The 26,375-nt window shown below is 36.4% G+C and overlaps 1 protein-coding gene across 1 annotated transcript in view; it reads left to right on the top strand.

Moving 5' to 3' along the window:
* Positions 1 to 26,375, top strand: part of KIAA1109 (KIAA1109 ortholog) — a 340,787-nt gene that overhangs the window by 273,236 nt on the left and 41,176 nt on the right. Inside the window, exons 60-69 of the mRNA XM_006866287.1 lie at positions 4,086 to 4,209; positions 6,561 to 6,670; positions 8,252 to 8,342; positions 11,590 to 11,846; positions 12,431 to 12,646; positions 15,167 to 15,347; positions 16,176 to 16,380; positions 18,304 to 18,465; positions 19,991 to 20,130; positions 21,870 to 22,071. Of these exons, the coding sequence (XP_006866349.1) occupies positions 4,086 to 4,209; positions 6,561 to 6,670; positions 8,252 to 8,342; positions 11,590 to 11,846; positions 12,431 to 12,646; positions 15,167 to 15,347; positions 16,176 to 16,380; positions 18,304 to 18,465; positions 19,991 to 20,130; positions 21,870 to 22,071 (1,688 nt within the window). The remainder of the gene's footprint in view (positions 1 to 4,085; positions 4,210 to 6,560; positions 6,671 to 8,251; positions 8,343 to 11,589; positions 11,847 to 12,430; positions 12,647 to 15,166; positions 15,348 to 16,175; positions 16,381 to 18,303; positions 18,466 to 19,990; positions 20,131 to 21,869; positions 22,072 to 26,375) is intronic.

Here is a 26,375-nt window from a genome sequence, read left to right as displayed (position 1 = left end):
TGAAATTGAAGAATTGTAACAACTTCTTCAGTCTGAAATTGATCAAATATGCAATCAAGATGTATTGCTAATTACTAGAGATTGAAATGCAAAGGTGCTAATTACTAGAGATTGAAATGCAAAGGTGCTAATTACTAGAGACTGAAATGCAAAGGCTGGAAACAAGCAGAAAATTAGTAGTTGGAAAATACAACCTTGGTGATAGAAATGATGCTGGATATTACATGATAAAATTTAGCAAGACAGATGACTTCTTCATTGCAGATACTTTTCTTGAACAATATAAAAGACAACTATATACATGAACCTCACCAGATGGAATATGCAGAAATCAAATTGACTACATCTATGGGAAGAGATGGTCAGAAATATCCATATCATTAGTCAAAACAAGGCCAGGGGCAAACTGTGGAACCTGACCATCAATTGCTCACTTGCAAGTTTAGGCTGAAGCAAAAGAAAATTAAAACAAGTCTAAGAGAGCCAAAATTTGACCTTGAATACATCCCGCCTGAATTTAGAAATCCTCTTAAAAGATTTGATGCATTGACACTAAAGACCAAAGACCAGAAGAATTGTGGGATAACATCAAGAACATCATATAGGAAGAAAACAACAGGTCATTAAAAAGACAGGAAAGAAGGAAAAGACCAAAATGGATATAAGAAGAGACTGAAAGTTGGTCTCCTGTGTAGAGATGCTAAAGCAAATGGAAGGCATGAGGAAGTAAAAAAACTGATCAGAAAATTTCAAAGGGCAACTTGAAAAGACAGAGTCAAATATTATAATGAAAAGTGCAAAGAAAGACCTAGAGTTAGAAAACCAAAAGAGAAGAACATACTCAGCATTTCTCAAGCTAAAAGAACTGGTTGATGGTCAACCATTTCAAGAGAAAGCATATGATCAAGAGCCAATATTACTAAAGGAAGATGTCCAAGGTACGTTGAAGGCATTAGCAAAATGCAAGGCACTGAGAACTGATGGAATGCAAATTGAAATCTTTCAACAAATTGGTACAGCACTAGAGGCACTCATTCATCTATGCCAAGAAATTTGAAGACAGTTACCTGACCAACTGATTGGAAAAGATCCATATTTATGCCCATTCCAAAGAGAAGTGACTCAGTGGAATACGGAAATCGTCAGACAATATCATTAATATCACATGCAAGAAAAATTTTGCTAATGAGAATTCTCAAATGGTTGCAACAGTACATTGACAGGAAACTGGCAGAGGTTCAAGCAAGATTCAGATGAGGACATTGTACGAGGGATATCATTGCTGATGTCAGGTAGGTTTTGGCTGAAAGCAGAGAATACCAGAAAAATGTATAGCTGTGCCTTACTGACTATGCTAAGGCTTTCTACTGTGTGGATCATGACAAACTTTGGATAATATTGGGAAGAATAGGTATTTTAGAACACATAATTTTGCTCATGAGGAACCTGTACATATACCAAGAAGCAATCATTCAAACATAGCAAGGTGACATTGAATGGTTTGAAATCAGAAAAAGTGTATGCCAGGGTTGTGTATTCTTTCACCATACTTATTCAGTCTGTATACTAAGCAAATAATCTGAGAAGCTGCATTATATAAAGAAGAATATGGCATCAGGATTAGAGAAATACTCATTACAAAGGAATGGCTGGTATATTTGAACCGCTGACATTGTGGTTCAAACCAATCTTGTGGTCCAATGCTTTATCCCACCACACCACCCCATGACTCCTGCTGAAAGCATAGAGAACTTAAAATACTTACTGATGAGGATCAACGACGGTAGCCTTCAGTATGAGTTGCATTTCAATGTAAAGAAAACAAAAATACTCACCACTGGACTAAAAATAACATGATAAGTGGGGAATGATTCAAGCTGTATAACATTTCAGTTTGCTTGGATCCACTGTCAACACTCATGGAAACAGTAGTCAAGAAATTAAACCACATGTTGTTTTAGGCAAATCTGCTACACACTTCTTTAAAAGTGTTCAAGAGCAAGGATGTCAGTTTGAGGACTAAGGTATGCCTTAACCAAGCTGTATGATATTTTCAGTAATTTCATATGCATGTGAAAGTAGGACAGTGAATAAGGAAGACTTGATGCATTTGAGTTAAGGTGTTGGAGAATATTAAAAATACCATGGACTGTTTGAAGAAAAAGCAAGTCTGTGTTGGAAGAAGTACAGCCAGAATGCTCCTTTGAAGCCAGGAAGGCGGGACTATGTCTCGCATATTTTTGATACATTATCAGGTGGAACCAGTCCCTGGAGAAGGACATCATGCTACGTAAAGTGGAGGATCAATGTAAAAGAGGAAGATCCCCAATGAAAAGGATTAGCACAGTGACTGCAGCAAAGAGCTCAAGGTTAACAACGATTGTCATGATGGTACAGGACTGGGTAGTGTTTTGCTCTCTTGTGCACAAGTTGCTATGAGTTGGAACAGACTTAACAACATCTAACAATAACAACAACAGCAGCCCTTCTCCAAAGAATTCTTTTGTCTTTGATTTGTATCACATCAAAATGGCACTTTGGGCATCCTCTTGGCCTCCAATCACGTTCCTTTTAAATGTTGTTTGTGTTTTGGGGAAAAGAAGCCTGAAGGAACAAGATCAAGGCTGTAGGGTGGATTGGGTAAAGTTTCCCAACAAAATACTTACAAGACAGCTCTTGCTGCCATTACAGAAGGAGCAGGTACTTTGTCATGATGGAAGAAAAATTTCCTCAGCACAACTTTCCTGGCCTTTTCTTCACTAATGCAGTTTTCAGTTTTCCTGAAACTTCTTCATAATAAGCCCCTGTGATCATTTGTGTCCTTCAAGAAAAATCTATCAAGATTACTTCTTTGAAGACCCATGAAACAGTGACCATCAACCTATGGGTCTAATCTCTCTGCCTTGAATTTAGCTGGCTGAGAAAATCCCTTTGGAAGCCTCTGTTTTGATTAAACATTTTGGGTTTTTTGAAGGTGCCTAATGAGCCTAAGACAAGTGTATTACTGAAGAGCCTGTCTATAGCCAACCACTGTTCACAGAAACACCTTTAAACAGGTTTTGCCTAGAATAAACCCATGCGTGTCTAAAGTGGAGCCCAAGTAGCAATGCTCTTTTACTTATTCTCACACATGCACTAGGCTTTTACTAGCATTAGTATTTAAATGAAATATTGGAGAAAAACAAATCTAACATTTATTGAGAACCTACTCTGACTCTGGTATATTTATATTAATTTAATCCTCACAACATCTGTAAGGTTAGGTGGCAATATCCAGATTTCAGTGATAAGAAAACATGGCTCAGAGAAGATAAAGAATAGGAATTTGAACTTGTATATGTCTGTACTCAGAATGCATGCTTTTTTCAGTTGCCAGTAGTAGCAATTCTTAATGCAGAGATCGAAGGTGCGTGAATCAAGAAGAGGGAGTAGGTGGCAGTCATTTTTTTCCGTATCCATTGACTGCTGGATAGTAATGATTAGCTAAGTAAATACTTTCTCCTTGATGCTAAATATTCTTCTTGCCAAACTTTGAAGTTTTTGTGTTTTCCAAAAAGGTTATGCCTCATCTTTTCTAATCTTCACACACCTACATCTGTGTTACTATACATTAAAGGACTTAGCACAAATATATATGCATTTTTCATAACAACAGATACCACCTAAATACTTGTCTATAAATTAATTACACAGTGATTCATATTTTCCAGTTGGCTTACATTACAGTTTTAGTTTTATTGTCAGTGGAAAAAGTGACTTGTAACAAAATATACTTCTTCCTTCTTCCTTCAAACTCCTTTACCTGAGGTTTAAATTATATGTAGAATTTTACATAAATTTTTCTTCAGTCTGTCCATACTTTTTATGAGATGGTTAGAGACACTGTTAATGCATAAATGTATAAGAACTGTTTCCTCAAACATTTCAGAAAGTTATTTGCAGTTTGCCGGAGATGTTTTAACTGTAGCCTTTTCATACATAATTTTTGATGCTCTTTTAAGTAAACAAATTCAATAGGAGCAGGTAAAAATCAGTTTTCCTTTGTTACTTCTTACCACTAATTTCCATATTTGTCTTGTAACCAGAAAATTGGGTGCAAGTGAAGGTACCATAAACCAGGAAATTCAACGTTATCAGCAGTTAGAATCTGTTGCTGTGAATGACATTCGAAGAGATGTCCGTAAAAAGTTACGGAGATCTAGTATGCGAGTGAGTAAATGAAGAATTTTATTGAAGTATAGACTTTTTGTTTCTTTGTTTATAAAACTTATCTATGATGTTTATAAGTAAGCTTGCTGGCATAGTGTTTTTAAGTTGTTAACTCAACTGTGTGCTTTGAAAATCTTTTTGAGATATCCATATTTCCTCTATCCCATTCTCATGACAAATTTTCCCTCTCAGCCAGTGCACACGCTCATCTCTTTTATCTCTATTATTTTCAGATTTAGTTGCCTCCAACTAGAGTTTAATCTCTTGTGGAACAAACTGTTTGTCTTTGATCCTAGTGCCTACCACATTATCTGGTACAATTAGAATAAATATGGTAGAAAATAATTATAAAACTTATCCAAGTGGGCATAGGTTGTTTCATGTCAAGATGGTCTTGTTAGTGAAAAAAGAACCGTACTTCTTGTTTGATAAAATATGTTCTTTTAATCTTTTTGTTTGTTTTAGTAAATAAGCTAAAACTCTCTTGTTTTCCCCAGAATGAGATATTTGAGTGGTACCCCAATATATGAAACAGATTAAATTAGAGCTGATGGGGTCAAAGGTAGGAGAATAGGCTGTAAGAAATCCTGGGGCTATCAGTTTGACCTTAATCACCCACAAAATCCTAGAAAATGCAAGTTTTTCTATTATCTACAGGGTCGCTCTGAATTGAAACTGACTCCATCGCACATAACCACCACCACCACCACCTTATAACCAGGAGTCCTGGTGTGGTGCTATGGGATAATGCACTTGACTGTAAGGTCATTTGAACTGCAAAGTTAGCAGTTCAAACTCACCAGTCGCTCCTTGGAAACCCTACTCAGGCTTGCTATGAGTTGGAACTTGCTTGATGGCACTTAACAACAACAATCTAATAATATACCTAACAGTTTTAATAAGTAATTAAAATATTAATTTTGTGCTGTTTATATGGTAGTTTATATCTGGTAATTGTTAAAAATAAAAACTAGGTAGAGAAGATTAGAGAAAATATTGAAATTACATCTGATTTCTTAGCACTTGTCTCATATGACATTTTCCCTTTATATCTCTCTGTCTTCCAAATCTCAGCTGTATGAGAATCTTCTTAACATCTAGTCTGTGCTCCATTCCCCACAAAAATAAGTTAGGAGAAGAGTTTGAAAACAGTGAGAATATTCAGGTTACTTCTTTCTTACCTTTACTATACGAGTTTTGCGATAGATAATACTTAGATGACTAGTAGTTTCTCGCCTACCCCATTGCACCTACCTCCCCCAGTTTCTGTCCGTTTTCCTCCCAACCTTTCTTTTGCCTTTAACGTTCAATTTTTCTCTCATTTCATTTTAAATATTTTCCTTTCTTCTCACCCTGTTTGTATTTTCCCTATGCTGAATCTTTTCTTTCTTTTCTATTTTCTGTCAGGCCAGCTGGTGGCTGGTATTTTCATTATTGCATGACCCTCCTAATTGATCTTGATACTAAAGAATAGCTGATTCCTCATCTACTTTGATCTACTTATATTGTGTAGTGACTTTTTTATTTTTTACTTTAGTAATTATTTTTAATTTTCCTTGAGCATCTGGACTATGCTGAGTGGTATTGCTGTTGTTGTTAAGTACTGTGGAGTTGGTTCCGACTCATAGCGACCCTTTACAGGGTTTCCAAGGCTGTAAATCTTAACGGGAGCAGAAAGCCTTGTCTTTCTCCCACAGAACAGCTGATAGTTTCGAACTGCCAACCTTGTGGTTAACAGCCCGATTCGTAACCACTGTTGGCTAATAATATAATGTGTACAGATCTGTCTGTAGTAAAATATAATAGCATGAATTCATATATGAAATATCCTTTTTAAAATACTATTAGAACACTATGGTTTTTAAAAAATTTTTTAATTAAAAAATTTTTTTTAATTTTAAAAATTAAAAAAAAATTTATTACAATCCCCTTCCTGCAACAACATTTATCCTACTTCCTCCCTGTGACTACCCATTTACATCTTATATTTCATAAATGAGCAAGGCAAAAGTATTTGATGTACACTTCAAAAACAATACAAACAATATATATATATATATATCCATTTAAATGTTCGAAGGGCACAGCCTGCCAGCCTCCTGTCCACAGGCACACAGCCACTGTCTACTGTCTTAGCTTTTCTAGGGAGGGATGTCATGCTCAGCTCATGCTCTTCCTTCTTGATGGTCTGTTAAGTGACTTTTAAATTTGCAATTTAAAGTAACTTGTTATTTATTGCCTTGGGTGAAACACACTAGCTTGTTTAATAGTAGACTATGTTCTTTTATAGGAAGTAAGATATAACATTGATAACTGCACAAAGTCATCTTTTTTATCTTTCATTTCATTAGGCTGCTTCCCTAAAGGATAAATGGGGCTTGGGGTACAAACCAAGTTATAGCCGATCAAAAAGCATTTCTGCTTCCGGAAGACCACCTCTTAAACGAATGGAAAGGGCAAGGTAATGTAGATTTCAACCAATGAAATGGACAGAATTGCTGACACTTTTATCAATATTCACTACCTGATTTTATTGTGCTCGAACTTGAAAAAGCATAACATTAAGAGAGCAAAAAATGGGCAATATGAATATCAGTAGTGCTAGGTACCCTGGCTGCACTATAGGATAATCCATGTACTGCTAGCCACAAGGTTTATGGTTCATACCTACTAGCTGTGGCTTGATTGGGAAAAAGATAAGCCTGTCTGCTTCCATAAGATTTGTAGTATCAAAAACCCATATGAGTAAGATTTAACTCACATGAGTCAGAATTGACTCAATGGCAGTGAGTGGGTTTGGATTTAGGTAGTATTAAAAAGAAGTTTATTTGAGGAATTTGTGTATCACACTTATACCAAAGTATAGCATGTGCATTTTAGTAATGATGTGTACAGATAGTACTCTCTAGAGAAGTTCTATGTGTAAGTTTACAGACTATTTCAGATATAAAAATGTGCATATTATTAGCTACTACTCTAAATTTATCAATGAGAAAAAGTGTAATTAAATACACACACATTTCTTATATTTGGCAAAAATGGAACTTTTACATATTATTGAAGAAAAATACTGTTTTACTGGAAGCAGCAATCAAGAAATCAAACGATGTATTTATTGAATTAGGCTAATCTGCTGCAAAATATCTCTTTAAAGTTGTAAACACCAAAGATACCAGTATGAGCACTAATGTGTACTTGACCCAAGCCATGGTATTTTCAATATCGTCCTATGCATGTGAAAGTTGGACAATGAATAAAGAAGACCATAGAAGAATTGATACATTCAAATTGTGATATTGGAGAAAAATATTAAAAGTACCATGGATTTCCAGAAGAACAAACAAATATGTGTTGGAAGAAGTATAGACCGAATGTTCCTTAAAAGCCAGGATAACAAAACATTATTTGGAGGGGCCAGTTCCTGGTTGAAGGACATCATGCTTAGTAAAGTGGAGGGTCAGCGAAAAAGAAGATTCCCAAGGAGATGGATTGATGCAATGGCAACAGCAATTGGCTCAACTGTAACAATTGTGAGGATGGCACAGGATTGGGCAGTGTTTCGTTCTCTTGTTCACAGGGTTGCTACATGTTGGAACTGAGTCAGCAGCACCTAGCAACAACAGCTATAAATGAGCAGTATAAAGAAGTGAGAATTATTTTTTATATGGTTTAGCTTTAGAAAGTCTTGTGTCAGTCAGTACATTGAGTCTTTTTATATGGGATTCTAAAGTTTAAGAGCTTAAAAGGAGTTTTGGTGTGGTGCTGTAGGATAAGCACCAGACTGCTAACTTCAAGGTAGCTGGTTCAAATTTACCAGCCGCTCCTCAGAAATGCTATATAGGGTCACTAAGAGTTGGAAACAGTTCGACTGCACTTAACGACAATAACGTTTAAGAGGTGTAATAACAAAAGTTAAATCCTTCCATAAAGAACATATTGAGAAATAAAATTTTAATGTCATTAATGAAACTTTTATGAAGCCCAGGAATGTTCTTTTTTTAAACTATATATATTGTTTCATAACTTTGTATTTTACTTACAGTTCTCGAGTAGGAGAACCTGAGGAACTCCCAGAAATACGTGTTGATGCAGCATCTCCTGGCCCCAGAGTAACTTTCAATATACAGGATACAGTAAGAGAGATATTATTTGTCACAGATACGCATTGCTAAGTAGTTTTTAGTAAATATGCAACTTCAAAGTACTAATTCCTGCCTAAAACAAAAGTGTGACTACTGATAGTTGAAGTGTCTGTACACTATTTACATGTGCCATCATTTAAGAGTCATGTTACAGATGCATGTGTCTTGCCTGTAGGATAAAAACTCCTTAACTGTTGGCTCTTAGGTAGTAAAGTTTTTGTTAAATATTTTTTCTTTCTTTTAATATGAGAACTGCCTTAAACTAGGCCTTTTACATAAAGGTAAATAGGTAATATGAAAATAATATTAGTACTTATTTGTGTATTTTGTGCAGAATACATATAGATAATAGGAGAAGCCAAAATAAAAAGAATTTGAAGTTGTCTTCTAATTTCACGGCATGTTAAAATGGTGATTTTGTTTTGTTTTTTATTTCTTTACTCATTGTTTTTCTTTATTCATAATTTTTGTTTTGTTTTGTTTTTCCAATGTTCTTATTTTAATTAAGTTGAAAAATACAGTATGGGGAAGTACATCACAATCCAGCTGTCCTGGGGCAGGGTATTTTCAGGTACTTTTTAAGAACAACATAAATTTTGCTTTAAAACTAATTAACTGCCCTGAAAATCTGCTTTCAAATTGTCTTCCTTTCATTTCAAACTAAACTCAGATTTCAAAATATTTTCCATAATACATTTTAAATTAAAAGGCTTAAGATTGTTCTAATTCTTTCTCATCATGTACCTTTCATAAACCCTTGCATGCATATATTATATATATATGTAGACATACATATATACATATAAAATTTAATATTCACTTTCAGTATTTAAAATGCATAACAGTAGAATATGCTCATCAAGTCATAAACTATAAACTGAACTTTACTATAGTTGCTTACTGAATCCCTATGAGTCTTTTTCACTACATTCAATTGCAAAATGAACTTTTCCTTAAACAACTAAGCTTACTGAATAGTTGAAACTAGTATCACATCCAACCCAGAACAACACATTAATCATTGAATATTATATCTTTGGAGTCCTGGTGTGGGCGATAGAATAAGCACTGGACCACAAGGTCAGTTTGAGCCACAAAGTCAGTGGTTCAAACCCACCAGCCACTACTTGGAAACCCTATATAGGGTTACTATGATTAAGAACCGACATCACAGCATTTAATAACAACAACATCGTTTCTTCTGAGTCACTGGTACAAAAGAACATGAATTAAAGAGCCATTAAAAAATTATTTTAGTCAAAATAGTGTGGAAAATGTGCTACCCTAATCACTCACAAATTGAATAAACATTCTTGATAAAGTAAATATTTTCCCTAAATATAAGTTATAAAAGTAAAAATGAATTTAGGAGTTCTGGTAGCATAGTGGTTATGAATCGGGCTGCTAACTTCAGAGACAGCAGTTTGAAACTACCAGCTGTTCCACGGGTCGCTATGAGTCGGAATTGACTCGAAATAAAGGCATATAACATATATCTATAAATGTTAGATATATGTTATATGCCTTTGTCTTTGTGTAGAATTTTTCTGTAGGTTACTTTAGAAAAACGCAAACTGGCACTTATTTCACATATATTTTGTTTCCCTTACCCAACTCTCTTAAGCTAGAATCTCTATATATATCCTGTTGTTTTGTTGTTGTTAGGTGCCATCGAGTCAGTACTGACTCATGGCAGCCTTATGTACGTCAGAACAAAACACTGAATTTAGTCAAACTGAATTTTCCTTTGGAACTCTTAAAATATATAGTGAACATGACAAACATCATTTTTGTAAAGAACTTACTATGAACCAAGTTAATTGGTTTCAGTGGATTTAACTAGCTATGTAATTCTTACTATTTGGATTTATTCGAGTCTTATTTTTAAATAGCAGTGTACCCTGCTTTAAAATAATGGTATATAGAAACCATAAATTTACAAAAAGATCATTTATCTATATAAACTCTTACATGTTTTAAAAAATTGAAGGTGTTCTGAAAAATAATATTTTATGTTCACATTTACTCAGTAGCACATATATAAAGTAAAGAACAGCTAGATTATGCAATGTTTGGCATTTAGATTGCAGGTTATCACTATGTGTCCAGTAATAGCATCCAGTAGTTTTAAAGAATTGCATTACCTGGCACATTAAACTTTACAAATAGTTATAACATTCTCAAACAATATTAACCAACCCTGTGGAATTGGAAATAGAAATTAAGTCATAGGAAGTTTTGCTCTTTTTTGACCTATTTAAATACAGAGATCTCCCAGTACAATCCTTAGTGACAAAGTGTTTAAATTCTGTTTGCCATAAAATGCAACGTTTTTGTTTGATTGCTTGATACATTACTCAACTATTTATACATCTCTCTTCACCCCGTTGGAGTCCTGGAGAAACAGTATGATAAGCATTATGACTGCTAACTATAAGGTTAACTGCAAGGTTAGCAGTTCAGACCCACCAGCTTTTCCTTGAAAACTCTACACAGAGTCATTGTGAGTCAGAACCGACTAGATGGCACTTAATAACTTCATCCCATTGTTGTTGTTCAGTACCACGGAGTCGGTTCTGACTCCTAGTAACCCTGCACAGGGTTTCTGGGCTGTAAATCTTTACAGGAGCAGAACGCCTCATCCTTCTCCCACGGAACCGCTGGTAATTTCGAACTGCTAACCTTGAGGTTAGCAGCCCGATTCGTAACCACTACGCTGCCAGAGCTCCTCATCCCATTAGGGGTTGTTTTTATATCCACAAACATCATGAGATGGTAATGCACTCTACTGACAATGCATGTTTTTGATCACTAATTACTCTTGCCATTTTGACTTTACAATTAATCCCATTATCTTCTTTGTTTTCACAGCATGTTTAAATTCTACTTTAAAGAATTGTAATGTGCACTAATTAATAGCTGTGTATCTAAAGTAAAAGTTCACTCTGATTTTTATTGTCAGTGGTGTGACTTTCTGTGGTTTGACATTCTGCTTCCTTCCTTGGTGAGCCATTGTGTGTGCTCCAAACTCTGACCTTTCTTTCAGTTCAAAGTGAGGAAATGTAACTCAAGAGCATTTAAAAATGTTACTCTCTCTGTAGATAGATAGATAAACATATAGATAGATAGATAGATAGAGAGAGAGAGAGAGAGAGACAGATAGATACATTTTTTTTCATTGAGAAAGAACTTGTAATATGAACCTGAATGATTTTGTTTTTTCCTTTTTTACAATCAGTTTCCTGAAGAGACGGAATTGGACCTTTTGTCAGTAACCATTGATGGCCCATCTCATTATTCATCTAATAATAGTGAAGGATCATGTTCTGTGTTCAGCTCTCCCAAAACTCCAGGAGGCTTTTCACCAAGCATTCCTTTCCAACCGGAAGAGAGTCGACGAGATGATAGTTTGTCTTCTACCAGTGAAGATTCTGAGAAAGATGAAAAGGAAGAAGACCATGAAAGAGAAAGATTTTATATTTACAGAAAACCCTCGTGAGTAACTTTTTTGTTTTATGATCTTTGGTAGTTTTCAGAATATAGAACTAAGCCTAAATTATTACAAATACCTTAATAGTTGTAGAAAATGGTCTTAATGTGCCTAGCCTTAGTAAGATTAAGAACCATATTCATGGTTTATTAATGAAATTTAGCTCAATATGGTATTATTTTTCTTTCTTTCACTCACTGTTCTTCTAATAAAATCTGGAAAGTATCATTTAAACTTTACAATTTGAGAAGTGAAAGCTCCTTCAAAATTAAACTATGTAGTTCATTTACTGATATTCAGACACTTTAAAGCAGTGATTGTGATTGTGTTCAGCACCTAATGTATTTCTTGTTATGTAACAATTACTCAGTATAAAACTGCTGAACAAAATGGACAGCTAGCTGCAATGTTGATGACAGCTACTCCTCCGAAACTGCAGTCATTGAGTCAGAATCGACTCAACAGTACACTGACAATAACAAGGCAGATAATTTGTGTGAGTTCATAAAGCAATAATTATTTACAGACTACTATACACTATAAAGTAAATGAAAATGAGTTGTTTAAAACTCTTACTGTTTTATTGTAGTCATACATCTCGTAAAAAAGCAACAGGTTTTGCTGCTGTTCATCAGCTATTTACCGAACGCTGGCCTACAACACCGGTCAACCGGAGTCTCAGTGGCACAACTACAGAGAGAAATATTGACTTTGAACTTGATATACGGGTTGAAATTGATAGTGGGAAATGTGTACTCCACCCAACCACTCTCCTACAAGAACATGATGATATAAGCTTGAGAAGGTAAGATATAAGTTGAAAAAGAATAATTCATCTGTTGGAGATACTAGTCAGATATCACTGAGTTACAATAAATACTTTTCCTCAGGTCCCAAATGCAGATTATTGGATCTAACTATAACTGAAATGGTTGGATGGTTTTTTGCAGTTGGATGGTTTTTTGCAGTATACAGTTTTTAGAAATAAGCATATAACGTTTTCTGACATCTAGAACTGTAGGTCTAATTTTAGAGTCTGGCAAATTTGTTAACTAAAATTGTTATGTCTTTAAAATGTTCCTTTGACTTGAGTTTCTCAACTAATATTAAAATTATTTAGATTTTATTTATAAGTAAATAGTTATTTAGAGTTTAATCAATTTGTTGTTGTTGTTGTTAAGTGCCGTTGAGTCAGTTCTGACCCATAGTTACCCTGAACAGGGTTTCCACGACTATAAATCTTTACAGGAGCAGAAAGCCTCATTTTTCTCCCGTGGAGCAGCTGGTAGTTTCGAACTGCTGACCTTGCGGTTCACAGCCCAATTCATAAAATTTAGCTAATATTGATTTCATTTTATAAAACGTACAGTACTAACAGGTATCACGACTATTGAGTTTTAGTAAGTTTATAGAGAAATAAGGAAGATTGGGAACAGCCTCAACTGGAAGTCTTCAGTACTCTGGAATGCTGTTCAGGAGCAAACTACAGCTTTATCGTTTGCTTTCATTGTTAGCTAGATGGTGAAATAACCAGATTTAACATGAGATTAATCGTTCTTTAAATTCATTTTGCTTCTCTTTGTTCGTCCAAAAAAGAACAGTTAAAAATAATAATTGATTAGATGGGTGGGAGTGAGATGGATAGGAATATAAATAAAACAAAAATGGCAGAATGTTGGCAATTATTAAAGGTAGGTACATGGGTTCATTATACCTTTCTGTTTATTTTGTATATTTTGAAATTTTCCATAATTAAAGATTATTTAAATGATCTTTTTGTATGTGGTGCTTATAAAATGAGAGAGTAGATTAAAAACGTACTGTTTACTAAGTTAAAAACCACTCATAAATGCAAAAATTATAAAAAGGATGTTAGGAGTCCTGGTGTGGTGCTGTGGGTTAATGCACTAGACTGCAAAGCTGTTTAAACTGCAAGGTCGGTAGTTCAAGCTCACCAGCTGCTCTTCAGAAACCCTATATAGGGTCGCTATGGGTTGGAATCAACTTGATGGCACTTCACAACAACAACAACAGTTTACCATTGTTGTTAAGTGCCATCAAGTCAGTTCCAAGTCATAGCAACCCTTTATAAGGGTTTCCAAAGGAGCTCTGGTAGCGTAGTGGTTACGAGTTAGGCTGCCAACCTCAAGGTCAGCAGTTCGAAACTACCAGAGGTTCTGTGGGAGAAAGATGAGGCGTTCTACTCCCATAAAGATTTACAGCCTAGGAAACCCTGTACAGGGTCGCTATGAGTTGGAACCGACTCCATGGTACTTAACAACAACATAGGGTTTCCAAAGAGTGGCAGGTGGGTTTGAACTGCGGTTCAAAGCGACCTTGCAGTTAGAATATAATAATCATAAACTATAATAAATTACTGCTATTAGGTTCAACCTAATAATGTTGAACTATTCATGTGAAACAATCAAGGAGTCCTACTGTAGCACATTATGACTTGGTATGACACTGGTATGGCACTGAAGGATAAGCACCAGACTGTTAACCACAAGGTTGGTGGTTCAAACTCACCGTCCGCTCCTTGGAAACTTTATACAGGGTCACTATGAGCCAGAACTGACTTGATGGCACTTAGCAACACCTGTATACATTGTTTAGTGCCCCAAGTTGACACCGACTCATCGACAACAGAACAAAGCACTGCCCAGTCCTGTGCCATCCTCCCAATTGTTACTCTTGAGCCCATTGTTACTGACACTGTGTCAGCCTTATCATTGGGGGATCTCTCTCTTTTTTATTGACTCTCCACCTTACCAAACATGATGTCCTTCTACAAGGACTAGTCCTTCCTGATAATGTGTCTGAAGTATGAGAAACGAAATCTCATCATCCTGCCTTCTAAGGAGCATTATGGCTGTACTTCCAACACATATTTGTTTGTTCTTCTCCAACACCATAAACTGAAATCATAAATTCTTCTATGGTCTTTCTTATTCATTGTCCAACTTTCACATGCATATGAGGCAACTGTGAAAACACCATGATTTGGGTCAGGAGCTCCTTAGTCCTCAAACTATATTAGAGGGCTATGTGAGAGGGCCTATACAAGAGGGCTTCAAAACAGTTCATGGAAAAGTTAAAAGGTAATAGAATTTTTCCACAAACTTTTGAAGCTCCCTTTCTTAGTTACAGATTGCAACATTAGTGCAAGGCATTAACCCTATTAGCTAGGAACAGTGATAATCTTTACTTCAACTTCATCAGTGAAGGACTATAATTCTGTTTACTATACAAATAAGTTTTCTTTTAAGGAAAAGAGGTAAAAATTTCCTTTTTTTAAAATGACAAAATATTTTTCTGTTTATAGGAGTTACGATAGAAGTTCTAGAAGCTTAGATCACGATTCTCCTTCTAAAAAGAAGAAGTTTCAAACTAATTATGCTTCTACCACCCATTTAATGACTGGTAAAAAAGTACCTTCATCACTGCAGACAAAGCCTAGTGACTTGGAAACAACCGTATTTTACATTCCTGGAGTTGATGTAAAGGTAATAAATTAATTACTTTTTTTTTTTTTCAGGATATGGGATTTGATTATCAACAGCATTATTTATTTTGTCATCTATAGTCTTTATTTGCTCATTACATTAAAAATTAGACTTTCTGACATTTTTCTCTAATATAGTCATATTCTTAACATAAGAATATCCAAATTGCAGGTTGTCATTTTTCTTATACTGCTTTTTCAATGAAGGTTTGGCAGAAAGAAGTTAAAAAATAACAGATAATTCAAGGGTCTGACCATATATATAGTTGCAGATGTTCCTACTCTACCCCTTCTTCTTCATACCAGGTATTGACATTTCTTAGGTTTTAGAGGAAGCCATCTGGATGTTTTTTCCTTTTATACGTTGATATTCTTAGGATTTCCACAATTGTGAATTGTTATTGGGGCACACAGCCTCATTTTTCTCCCGCAGAGAGGCTGGTAGGTTTGAACTGACTACCTTGCAGTTGTCATTCCAACGCTGTAACCCACAGGGCTCCTTGCACGTTGATATTTATTAGTAACATATGCATTCAATCTTGTCTAGTTTAACTTAATTAAGCAGCGTTTTTTAAATTGTGGAATTATAGGATCCTAGATTTTTAAAATGGAAAGAACTGGAAAGATTATCTGGAATTAACTTTTAATTTTGAAAATGAAAGAAAAGAAATTTGCAAGAATTACAAAACCAACTGAAAAGATCTAGAACTAGGTCTGCTGACTCTTGCACCAATATTCTTTCTGTCACATTGACCGATGTCATTTTTTTTTCATCTGCATCATTTTAATTTTAAAATTTATTTTAATTTTAAAATTTGTTTTAATACAGTTACATTACAATTCTAAGACTCTAAAGACTGAATCACCTAATGCATCAAGAGGATCTTCCTTGCCAAGAACACTCTCTAAAGAATCCAAGCTGTATGGTATGAAAGATAGTAGTGCAACATCTCCTCCTTCTCCTCCTTTACCTTGCACTGTCCACAGCAAGACTAACACCTTACTACCTCCCCAACCCCCACCTATTCCCTCAGGTATTTAAGGAAAATATACTTTTTGTTTTTGTTTTTTTTGTAATGTAATTTTTAGTCACCACCTACTTGCTCTATTGCTAAGTTTCTTTGAAATTTAAATGTTAAAAAAGACAGTGATTTGTTAATAATGACTGCAAAAGTCATATGGAAGACTCTGGGTTATTTAATTTTGGGTTGTTTTTGGTTATTTTGGGGTTATTTTTCAAATTGCTATCATTTTAGAATATCAGACGTTAACATAAACAATATACTAAATAGTTTACTTAATTAACTACGCCTAGTGGTTATGAATTGGGCTGTGGACCTCAGGGTCAGCAGTTCGAAACTGCCAGCTGTTCTGTGGGAGAAAGATGAGGCTTTCTGCTCCCGTAAAGATTTACAGCCTCGGAAACCCTATACAGGGTCGCTATGAGTCAGGACCAACTCCACGGCACATTACAACAACAACAACAATTTTTACACAGTTCAAATTGGGGAGTTTGTGACCTAGATGGTGATATCAAACCTAAACACTTTCAAGATAGAGTACACTGGGTTTAACTATTTCTCTGTATTATCTGTTTCTGCATAACATATTCCTTCATAACTAAGTGACGTCTAACCACAAACATAGTTTTTGTATATCAGAAATTCAGGAGCAGTTTGGCTGGTTGAATTGGACTTTTTCATGAGGTTGCAGTCAAAGTGTTGGCTAGGATTTGCAGGCATGCTAGCACTTGACAGGGGTTAGAAATTGCTTCTAGCGTGTCCCATGCATATAATTGACAAGCTGCTACCTCAGTTTCTCCCCACATGGAGCTTTCTACAAGGCTGCATGGATATTCTTGTGATATGGCACCTGACTTCCCTCAGAGGAAGTCACCCAAAAATGAACAAGACAGAGCTGCAATTTCTTTTATGATGTAGTCTCCAAAGTCACATATTACCACTTCCACATTATCTTACTGGTAACACAGGTCAGCCTTATTTACTGTGGAAGAGAACCACACAAGGGCATGAGTACCAGAAGGCAAGGATCATTGGAAGCCAAATTGAGATGGCTGCCACATGGCATAATATTAATACATTAAACGTTCAGTAGAATTGCTAAAGAGGACATGTCAGGGTGGGCAAGAATTATTTGAAAAAGTTTATTTGGAAGGTATAACTAGATACATAGATTTTTTTAATGCTAATTGTATAATAATGCTTAATATGAGGAAGCTTCAAAAAGTTCATCAAAAAATTCCATTTTCATTTCATTTTCCAAGAACTTTTTGAAGCCCTTTTGTATTTTTTGTGTTACTTTTCAATTGATATGGCTTATCTGTGTCCATTTAATACAGGATAAATATTATCCCTGTTGTATAAACAAGGAGAGATAAGACACAGAAGTTGAATGTCTTTTTGTAGGTTTACACAACTAATGTAAATGTTGAAGTTGGAAACATATGCCAAAGTTAGCTAAGTTTTAGCTATTTTACTCTTTCTACTGAAATGAAAAATAGGTACAAGGAGAGATGACAACTGAGGTAGGGAATAATTATAAATTATCAGCAAGGACATAGGACTGAAAATAATGACTTTCCTCATTTGCCACTAAAATTATTAGCCAAAGTACTCTAATCTTACTTCTGAAGTAGGAAAACAACAGAACAAAACAAAACAAAACTAATACTGTTCAACTAAAGTTGAAAAATTGGACCAAACTTTGTGAACTAGAGCAAATAGGGATAAGTATTATATTAAACATCATTAGTCATCTTTGTACACTAACATTAATATTTCATTTCTTTCAACCTATTTTTATTGCTTTCTTGTATGGTCTTAAATATCATGTGCTTCAGCTGATTAAAGTCTTTTATTTCTAATTTCTCACAAAACTGTATCTTGTTATATTTTATTGGGACCGTTTTACTAAATTCGCATTTACCAATGTTCTAGCCAAAGGAAAAGGAAGTGGAGGAGTAAAGTTAGCCAAGTTATATGCCTGGGTAGCACTTCAGTCATTGCCAGAAGAAATGGTCATTAGTCCCTGCCTATTAGACTTTCTGGAAAAAGCATTGGAAACTATTCCAATTACACCAATTGAAAGAAATTATACAGGTAAGCATCTTCCTTATATACTTACTCCTTCATCTCATGGATCTTGGGTCCCTGTACTTAAAAAAAAAAAATTATGGGTTAATGCGCCAGACTACAAAGCCATTTAAACTGCAAGGTTGACAGTTCAAGCTCACCAGCTGCTCCTTGGAAACCCTATATTGGGTCGCTGTAGGTCGGAACCGACTCGATGGCACTTAACAACAACAATTTATGACACTTTTACATAATATATCCAATGATAAGTATAAAGTAATTATAGAACTGAAAAATAACTGAGAGACCGTCCTGTTGTTGTTGTTGAGTGCCAAGTCAGTTTTGACTTACAGTGACCCTGGATAGGGTTTCCAAGGAGCAGCTGCTGAGTCTGAACCACCGACATTGCAGCTCAAACTGACCTTGTGGCCCAGTGCATTATCCTGCAGCACCACACCAAGACTTCAAGAGATTGTCTAGTCCTTATTGATGAATAAGTAAAGTAAGTCCCTGTGAAATTGTATGCACAATTAAATAATAACAAAATTAGCATCTTCTGCTTCCTAGCATTGTGCTATATCTGTTAACCTGTCATAGATGTAAGGAGCTACTTAGCGTAGTGGTTACAAATAGGGCTGCTAACCTTAAGGTTGGCAGTTCGAAACTAGCAGCTGTTCCATGGGAGAAAGATTAGGCTTTCTGCTCCCGTAAAGATTTGTAGCCTCGGAAACCCTATGCAGGGTCACTATGAGCCGGAACCAACTCCACGGTATTTAACAACAACACATCATAGGTGTGACCTTAGGTTGGAAAAAATATACTACAAGACTGAGGCATTGCATAACAGAAGTACCTAAATGGGGAGTAAGATTTGGAACCCATATGATATTGGGAAAAGCAAGTGTTACATATTTAATGAGTGGTTCATGACTAAATTTTCTTTAAAAGATGTCCTCATTTCCCTGATTTCCTTAGGTTCTTACATTAGCATTTCTCTTGAACAGGAATCTCCTTAAGGACAAGGGTGTGACCACTATTTTCTTTTTAAGTGTGTGGAATGTTGCTGTTGTTAATTGCCATTGAGTGGATTCATTGTTGTTAAGTGCTGTCAAGTAGGTCCACCCATAGCAGGGACCCTGTATAGGGTTTCTGAGGAGTGGCTGGTAAGCTTGAACCGTGGACCTTGCAGTTCCAACAGACTTTACAGTCCAGCGCAGTTACCCTCAGTGCCATACCAAGACTCATAGGGAGTCGAGTATGGGGTTTCGAGGAATGGCTGGTGGGCTTCAACCAGTGACCTTGCTAAAAACCTTGTGGTCCAGTGCTTATCCTACAGCACCACAGGATTCCAGTGTGAGGCACTGCAGCAGGGGAATCTGAGTTTGGGGAAATAAGCAAGAAATCTGAATAGGAAAAGATGTGTGGAGTATTAGGATAAAAAAGAAAATGTACCTGGGTGTCCATACCCCTGATCTTGGTAATAACATGAGAGAAAAAGATATTACAATAGTTTCCCCTTGTCCTAACAATAAAACTTTAAATATTTTAACAGCTGTCAGCTCACAAGATGAAGATATGAGCCATTTTGAAATACCAGAGCCTATGGAAGAATCAACAACATCATTAGTATCATCTTCAACATCTGCTTACTCTTCCTTCCCTGTAGATGTTGTGGTTTATGTGCGAGTTCAGGTAATACACTCATCTAGTTCTTTTTAATTTAAAGAAAAAAAAAATTATTGGAACATTTTCAACAGTGTTTCTTTTTAAAGATACATGTCCCTTTAGAATAATTATAATGGCTTAGAGGTTGCCTGAACTTCTGGAAAGTAAATGTAAAATGTATGAATATGTTTACTGTTCTGTTGAGAAGTTTTATAGAGATTTGAGTTTTTAAAATTTAGATCTCACACTTTGGTGGTGAAAAGAAAAATGCATAGACCTCTTTAAAAAATAATTTGCTGTTTGGTCCCTTCATTTTTGCCATTGTAATCTGTTTGGGTAGGTATAAAAATTATAGAAGCTAAATTATCAGATATAAAAATTATGCAATTAAGGTATCACAATACTCCCTTTGTTAAATTTATACTTAAGACATGTATAATTTTTAGAACTTTTTATTGTGCATGGAGTGAAGGTTTACAGAGTAGATAGTCAGTTTTACATTCAGTAAATCACACACTTCAGTCCATCTCAATCATAGTCGTCCCCTTAACGTAGCATCACCTATCCCACGTCCTCCCTCTAGTTCATAGTTCCATTATTCCTTCTTTCCCAGCCTGTCTGAAGTTTTTTCCTTTGGTATGTAAATCTGCCTTTTTTTTTTTTTAATTTTTTATCTCATTTAGTTGACCACTCTGTGGTGTGTGTACCTCACTAGTGTTGTTGTCACAATCTATGTACCTATCTATTGCTTGGCTGAAAATGATCCACTGGGGTGAGTTTAGTTCCAGAGCTGAAAAATGACCAAAGGTTATAATCTTCGGGTTCTGCCAGTCTCTCTCTGACCAATAAGCCAGGTCTTTTTATGGTTTTCAGTTTAGTTCCACGTTTTCTCCCACTTTGTCAAGGATCCCTTGCAGAGCAATTGGTCGTGGTAGCTTGGCACCATCTAGTTTCTGGTCTCAGTCATGGAGACTGATGTTTGCTTGGGAGACCTTTGGGAGCACATAACAGAGTCTAGTTGATGCCATTTATTAGGTAGAATTTGATCAGAACTTGTATCCAAACTTCTGGGCTTAATTTACCCTTAATTTAAATTTTAGAATCTCTAAAATGAAAGAGTCATTAATGATCAATTATTCCAAATATTTTCTACAGCAACAAGTTAGCCAAGAGAACTTTAGTCTGGCCTTCTAGTGTTTTCAAAAGCATGCAGAAAACAATTGATGAGAACTGGGTGGTGAATGTCATTATCAGAACATAGTTTTTCAGTTGGATATAAGGGAAATTACCTACTTTTAAAGAATATGTTATGTACAAGTGTTATTATAAACATTTAAAGTTCTAGAATATCCAGGTGTGGTTCTGTAGGATAAGCACTGGACTCATACCCACAAGGTTGGTGGTGTAAATCCACCAGCCTCTCATTGAAAACTCTATACAGGGTTGCTGAGTTAAAACTGATTGGATAGCACTTAACAAAAGCAAAATATGTAAATATCTAAATATTTATCATGGAGAAATGACTTCTCAAAAATACCGTTGTGTTAATACATTATGGTTCATGTTTCATCTGTCTGTTTGAAAAAACTAGGACATTAAACACAAAACACTCTTCTCAAGTAAACATGGTAAAAATTTTATATGTGTGAACTGAAATGGAAATTAATTTTAACTTTTTAATCTGATACATTTTTAGCCATCCAGTTCTTTAGAATAGCTCCCCCCAACCTCTCTTTTTTTTAAATTGCCTCTTGTTTTGTTTTTAGCCATCACAGATCAAGTTTAGCTGTTTGCCAGTATCTAGAGTGGAATGCATGCTAAAACTGCCATCCTTAGACTTGGTGTTTTCTTCAAACCGAGGAGAGCTGGAGACTTTAGGGACTACATATCCTGCTGAGACTTTGTCTCCTGGAAGTAATGCTCTTCAGAGTGGAACAAAGACCTCTGCAAACAAAACTGGATTACCAGGTACAGAAACATTTATTCCTCTGGTATAAAGCTATGTTGGTTGTAAATTGAGTCACGTGGGTAAGTTCATTTCCAAACCTGAAGAGTGACTACAGGCCATAGTCTCAGAGGTTCCACCAGTCACTGTAATGAACAGTAAGTTTAGTAATTGTTATGATTTTGAATTTTGTTTCACATTTTTCTTCCACTCCGTCCAGGATCTTCTAATGTGATCCCTTTCAGAACAGTTGGTAATGGTAGCTGGGAACCATCTAGTTTGTCTAGTCTTAAGAGTTGGAGAGACTGATTTTAGCATAGTTCATTAGTCCATTGGACTAATAGTTTCTACGTGTCTTCAATTTCATCCCTTTTCTTTCCTCTGCACACTGAGAGACCAATAGTTGCACCTTAGATGGCTGCTCATGGCCTTTTAAGACTTCATTTGCTACTCACCCAAGTGGGATTTAGAACATTGTCTTTATGGACTATGGTATGCCAATTGACCTTAATGTTCCCTCAGACTGTGGTTCTGAGCCTCCAGACACAGTGACTCATTCCCTCTAGGTGTTTCTTTATGTCTCAGAAGTTTTTATAACTTTTCCATCTGTATTCTGTACCACATTCATAGATACATTTGTAACAAATGTAAATAATCATGTACAGATAGTCTCTGTCAAATATATATATATATATATGGGTATACACCCACTGTCGTTTCCACACCTGTTCAGCTAGAGTGTCTGTTCTGTTTGTATTTGTGCATCTACTCACTGAAAACTCATTGCAGGATTGTGTATTTAACAGTATTTACCTCTGTTGCCTTTAACTTTTGCTATTTTCCCAGTGTCTTTCCTTGCCTTCCTCATTTTGTTTATCATCCTCTATAAGAGTTGTTCAACTTTTTCTTAATGAAAAACTATTACATAAACTATTAACACTAAATTACTATAGCAATGTATATGCACTGTACTAGGAGGGAGCACAGTTGTGTTATAGGATAAATCCAATGACTGAGAACCACAGCTGACAGTTCAACTGTATTAGTCACTATATGGGAGAAATATGGTGCTTTCTGCTGCTGCAGAGGTTTGTTGTTGTTGTTGCTAAGTGCCGTGGAGTTGGTTCCTACTCATAGCGACCCTGTACTGGGTTTCCAAGGCTGTAAATCTTTACGGGAGCAGAAAGCCTCATCTTTCTCCCGGGTAACAACTGGTAATTTTGAACCGCTGACAATGAGGTTCACAGCCCAATTCGTAACCACTACACTACCAGAGGTTTAGAGCCTCAGAAACCCTATAAAGGTAGCTCAGTAGCACTTAACACATCACCACCATGCTAGGAATATATAGTGAAAAGAATACGAAATATACATTTTGAAAACACAAGTATACAAAATGTATATTTTGTTTCAAGAATATACATTTTGAAAACACAAAAATGATAAATCATCATAAAACATTCAAGAGAAAATGATGAGATACATGTATAGAAAGTAGGTTGTCACAGGAGTCATACTTTGAAGGAATCTTTTATGGTATGGAGTCCTGGTATGACGTTGTGGGTTAATGCGCCAGACTGCAAAGCCATTTGAACTGCAAGGTCGGTGGTTCAAGCTCACCAGCTTGCACCTCGGAAACCCTATACAGGGTCACTATGGGTTGGGATTGACTTGACAGCACTTAACAACAACAACAATGGTATGGAAGGAGCTCTGGTAGCATAGTGGCAACAGTTGGGTTGCTAACCTCAAGGTCCGCAATTCGAAACTACCAGTCATTCCATGGGAAAAAGCTGAACTTTCTGCTCCCGTAGATTTACAGCCTTGGAAACCCCATGCAGGATAGCTATGAGTTAAAAACAACTCCACGGCATACCACCACCAACAATACCATTATGGTATGGAGTCCTGGTATGGTGCTATGGATTAATGCACTGGACTACAAAGTCAATTTGAACCGCAAGGTTGGCAGTTCAAGTTCACTGGCCACTCCTCAGATACCCTATACAGAGTCGCTATGGGTTGGAACTGACTCAACAGCACTTTAACAACAACAGCTATGATGTAGGTTCAGTTTTAGAGTTTGGATATATAGTAACGTAAATAACAGACATGGTACCTGCTAACATGGAACTTGAATTAAAGAAACAGATAATAAACAAACATGCATATTTTAAGTGAAAATGTGACATATATGAGTATGAGATAGTCAAGCAGAGAGTTAGGAGAATGAATATTGCAGGTGGTGGTGTTGATAGGTGCCAAGTCGGTACCAACTCAGAAACCTTAGATACAACAGAACAAAACACTTGTCTGGTCCTGTGCTTGAGCCCATTTTTGTTGCCTCTCTTCGAACAATCCATCTCATTGGTGGTCTTCCTCTTTTTGACGGACTCTTCCGTTTTACCAAGCATAATGTCCTTCCTCATGGACTGGTCCCTCCTGATAGTGACATGTGAGTTGCTGTGATTCTGAAAGCTATGCCAATGGCATTTTAAATACCAGCAGGATCACCCATAGTGGACAGGTTTCAGATGAGCTTCCAGACTAAGACAGACTAGGAAGAAGGAGAGACAGACTACTTCGGAATATTTAGTCACTGAGAACTTTATGAATAACAGCCGAACACTGTCAGATAGCACCAGAATATTGATTATTGAAACATGATGAAGATCACCAGAATAATGTCAGATGCATTGCCAAAAAATAAGACCCTAAGGCTGGAAGGCGCTCAGAATATAACTGGGGAAGAGCTGTCTCCTCAGAGTAGAGTTGACCATGATGACGGGTATGGAGGAAAACTTGCTGATGGGGCATAATTCAAAATGAGGGGAAACAGCTGTAAACATCCATTAATAACATTACAGGTTGTTGTTAAATGCTGTCGAGTCAATTACAACTCATAGCAACCCTGTATAGGGTTTCCAAGGAGTGACTGGTGAGTTTGAACTGCTGACCTTGCAGTTCAAACTGACCATGTGGTCCAGTGCTTATCCTACAGTACCACACCAAGACTCCATTACAGGTTGTTGTTGTTGTTGTTAAGTGCCGTCAAGTCGGTTCCGACCCATAGCAACCCTGTACAGGGTTGTAAATCTTTACAGGAACAGAAAGCCTCATCTTTCTCCCGCAGAGCGGCTGATAGTTTCGAACTGCTGACCTTGCGGTTCGCAGCCCAATTTGTAACCACTACGCTACCAGAGCTCCTTAGGATACAAAATCCATGAAGCAGGAAAGACTGACAACTTTGAAAAATAAAAAGAAGCAAACAAATTAGAAGTATAAGGAGCATGTGAACCAAAAAACAGATTGACATGAGAATGGTTTTGAGAAAAAAGAGATATATTTGTGGGAAAGTTAGGGAAAGCCACTGAAGTTGCAGCAGAAGACTTGCCTGGTTCTAATTTATACCTTTAAAACAACAATCTAGCTTCTGTGTGGCAGTTGCTTGACGGCAAATAAGAAAGGCGGAACAATTGCTACTGCAACCTACTTGGCAGAATTAAAGATTGGTTAGGCTAGACCAGCAGCACTGGAGATTGTGTGGAGTGGAGAGACTTGATATATATTAGACAGAGAAATGATATGGTGATAATAGTACCTGATAGGAAAACAGGAGTTGTAGGGCTGAAGAGTAACTCACTGATTTTTGGTTGAGCTATTTTCATGGACACATCACTTACTGGAGATAGCGAAAACCTTCAGAAGAAATGCAAATTTTTGAGTAGCATGAGAGAGAAATGAAGAGTTCAGTTTTGGATTTGGTAAGCTTTAGATCCACCACTCGTCTGTCAGTTTGTTATACTGTGGTGACTTGTGTGTTGCTGTGATCCAAGAAGCTATACTACCGGTATTTTGAATACCAGCAGGGTCACCTTGGTGGACAAGTTTCAGCTGAACTTCCAGACTAAACCAGACAAGGAAGCACACGTGGACTACTTGTAAATGCTTAGCCACTGGAAACCTATTAATAGCAGCAGAACATTGTCAGATATACTGCTGGAAGATGAGCCTCTTAAGTTGGAAGGCACTCAAAATACAACCATGATGACATGAATGGAGTAAAGCTTTGGGGACTTTTATTTCCTGATGGGGTACAACTCAGAAAATGAGAAGAATTGTCGAGAACCGGCCTCTACAGGGGAGTTTGGTTCATGAAGTTGGGAGATCTGGCGGCGACAGCGACAGATAAAGAATACACACCAAGACGCAAAGAGAGAGACACATAGACACCCCGAACTAGAGTGGATGCGTAACTGGCATCAGACAGATCCTGCATTGTAAACATTGTGGCTATGCATACTGTTTGCACACCTTGCCAACTGCA

This window comes from Chrysochloris asiatica, unplaced genomic scaffold (assembly GCF_000296735.1).
Source record: "Chrysochloris asiatica unplaced genomic scaffold, ChrAsi1.0 scaffold00088, whole genome shotgun sequence".
Classification (NCBI taxonomy): domain Eukaryota; kingdom Metazoa; phylum Chordata; class Mammalia; order Afrosoricida; family Chrysochloridae; genus Chrysochloris; species Chrysochloris asiatica.
Note: the sequence above shows the minus strand (reverse complement) of the source record. Positions and strands in the feature narration are given on the sequence as shown.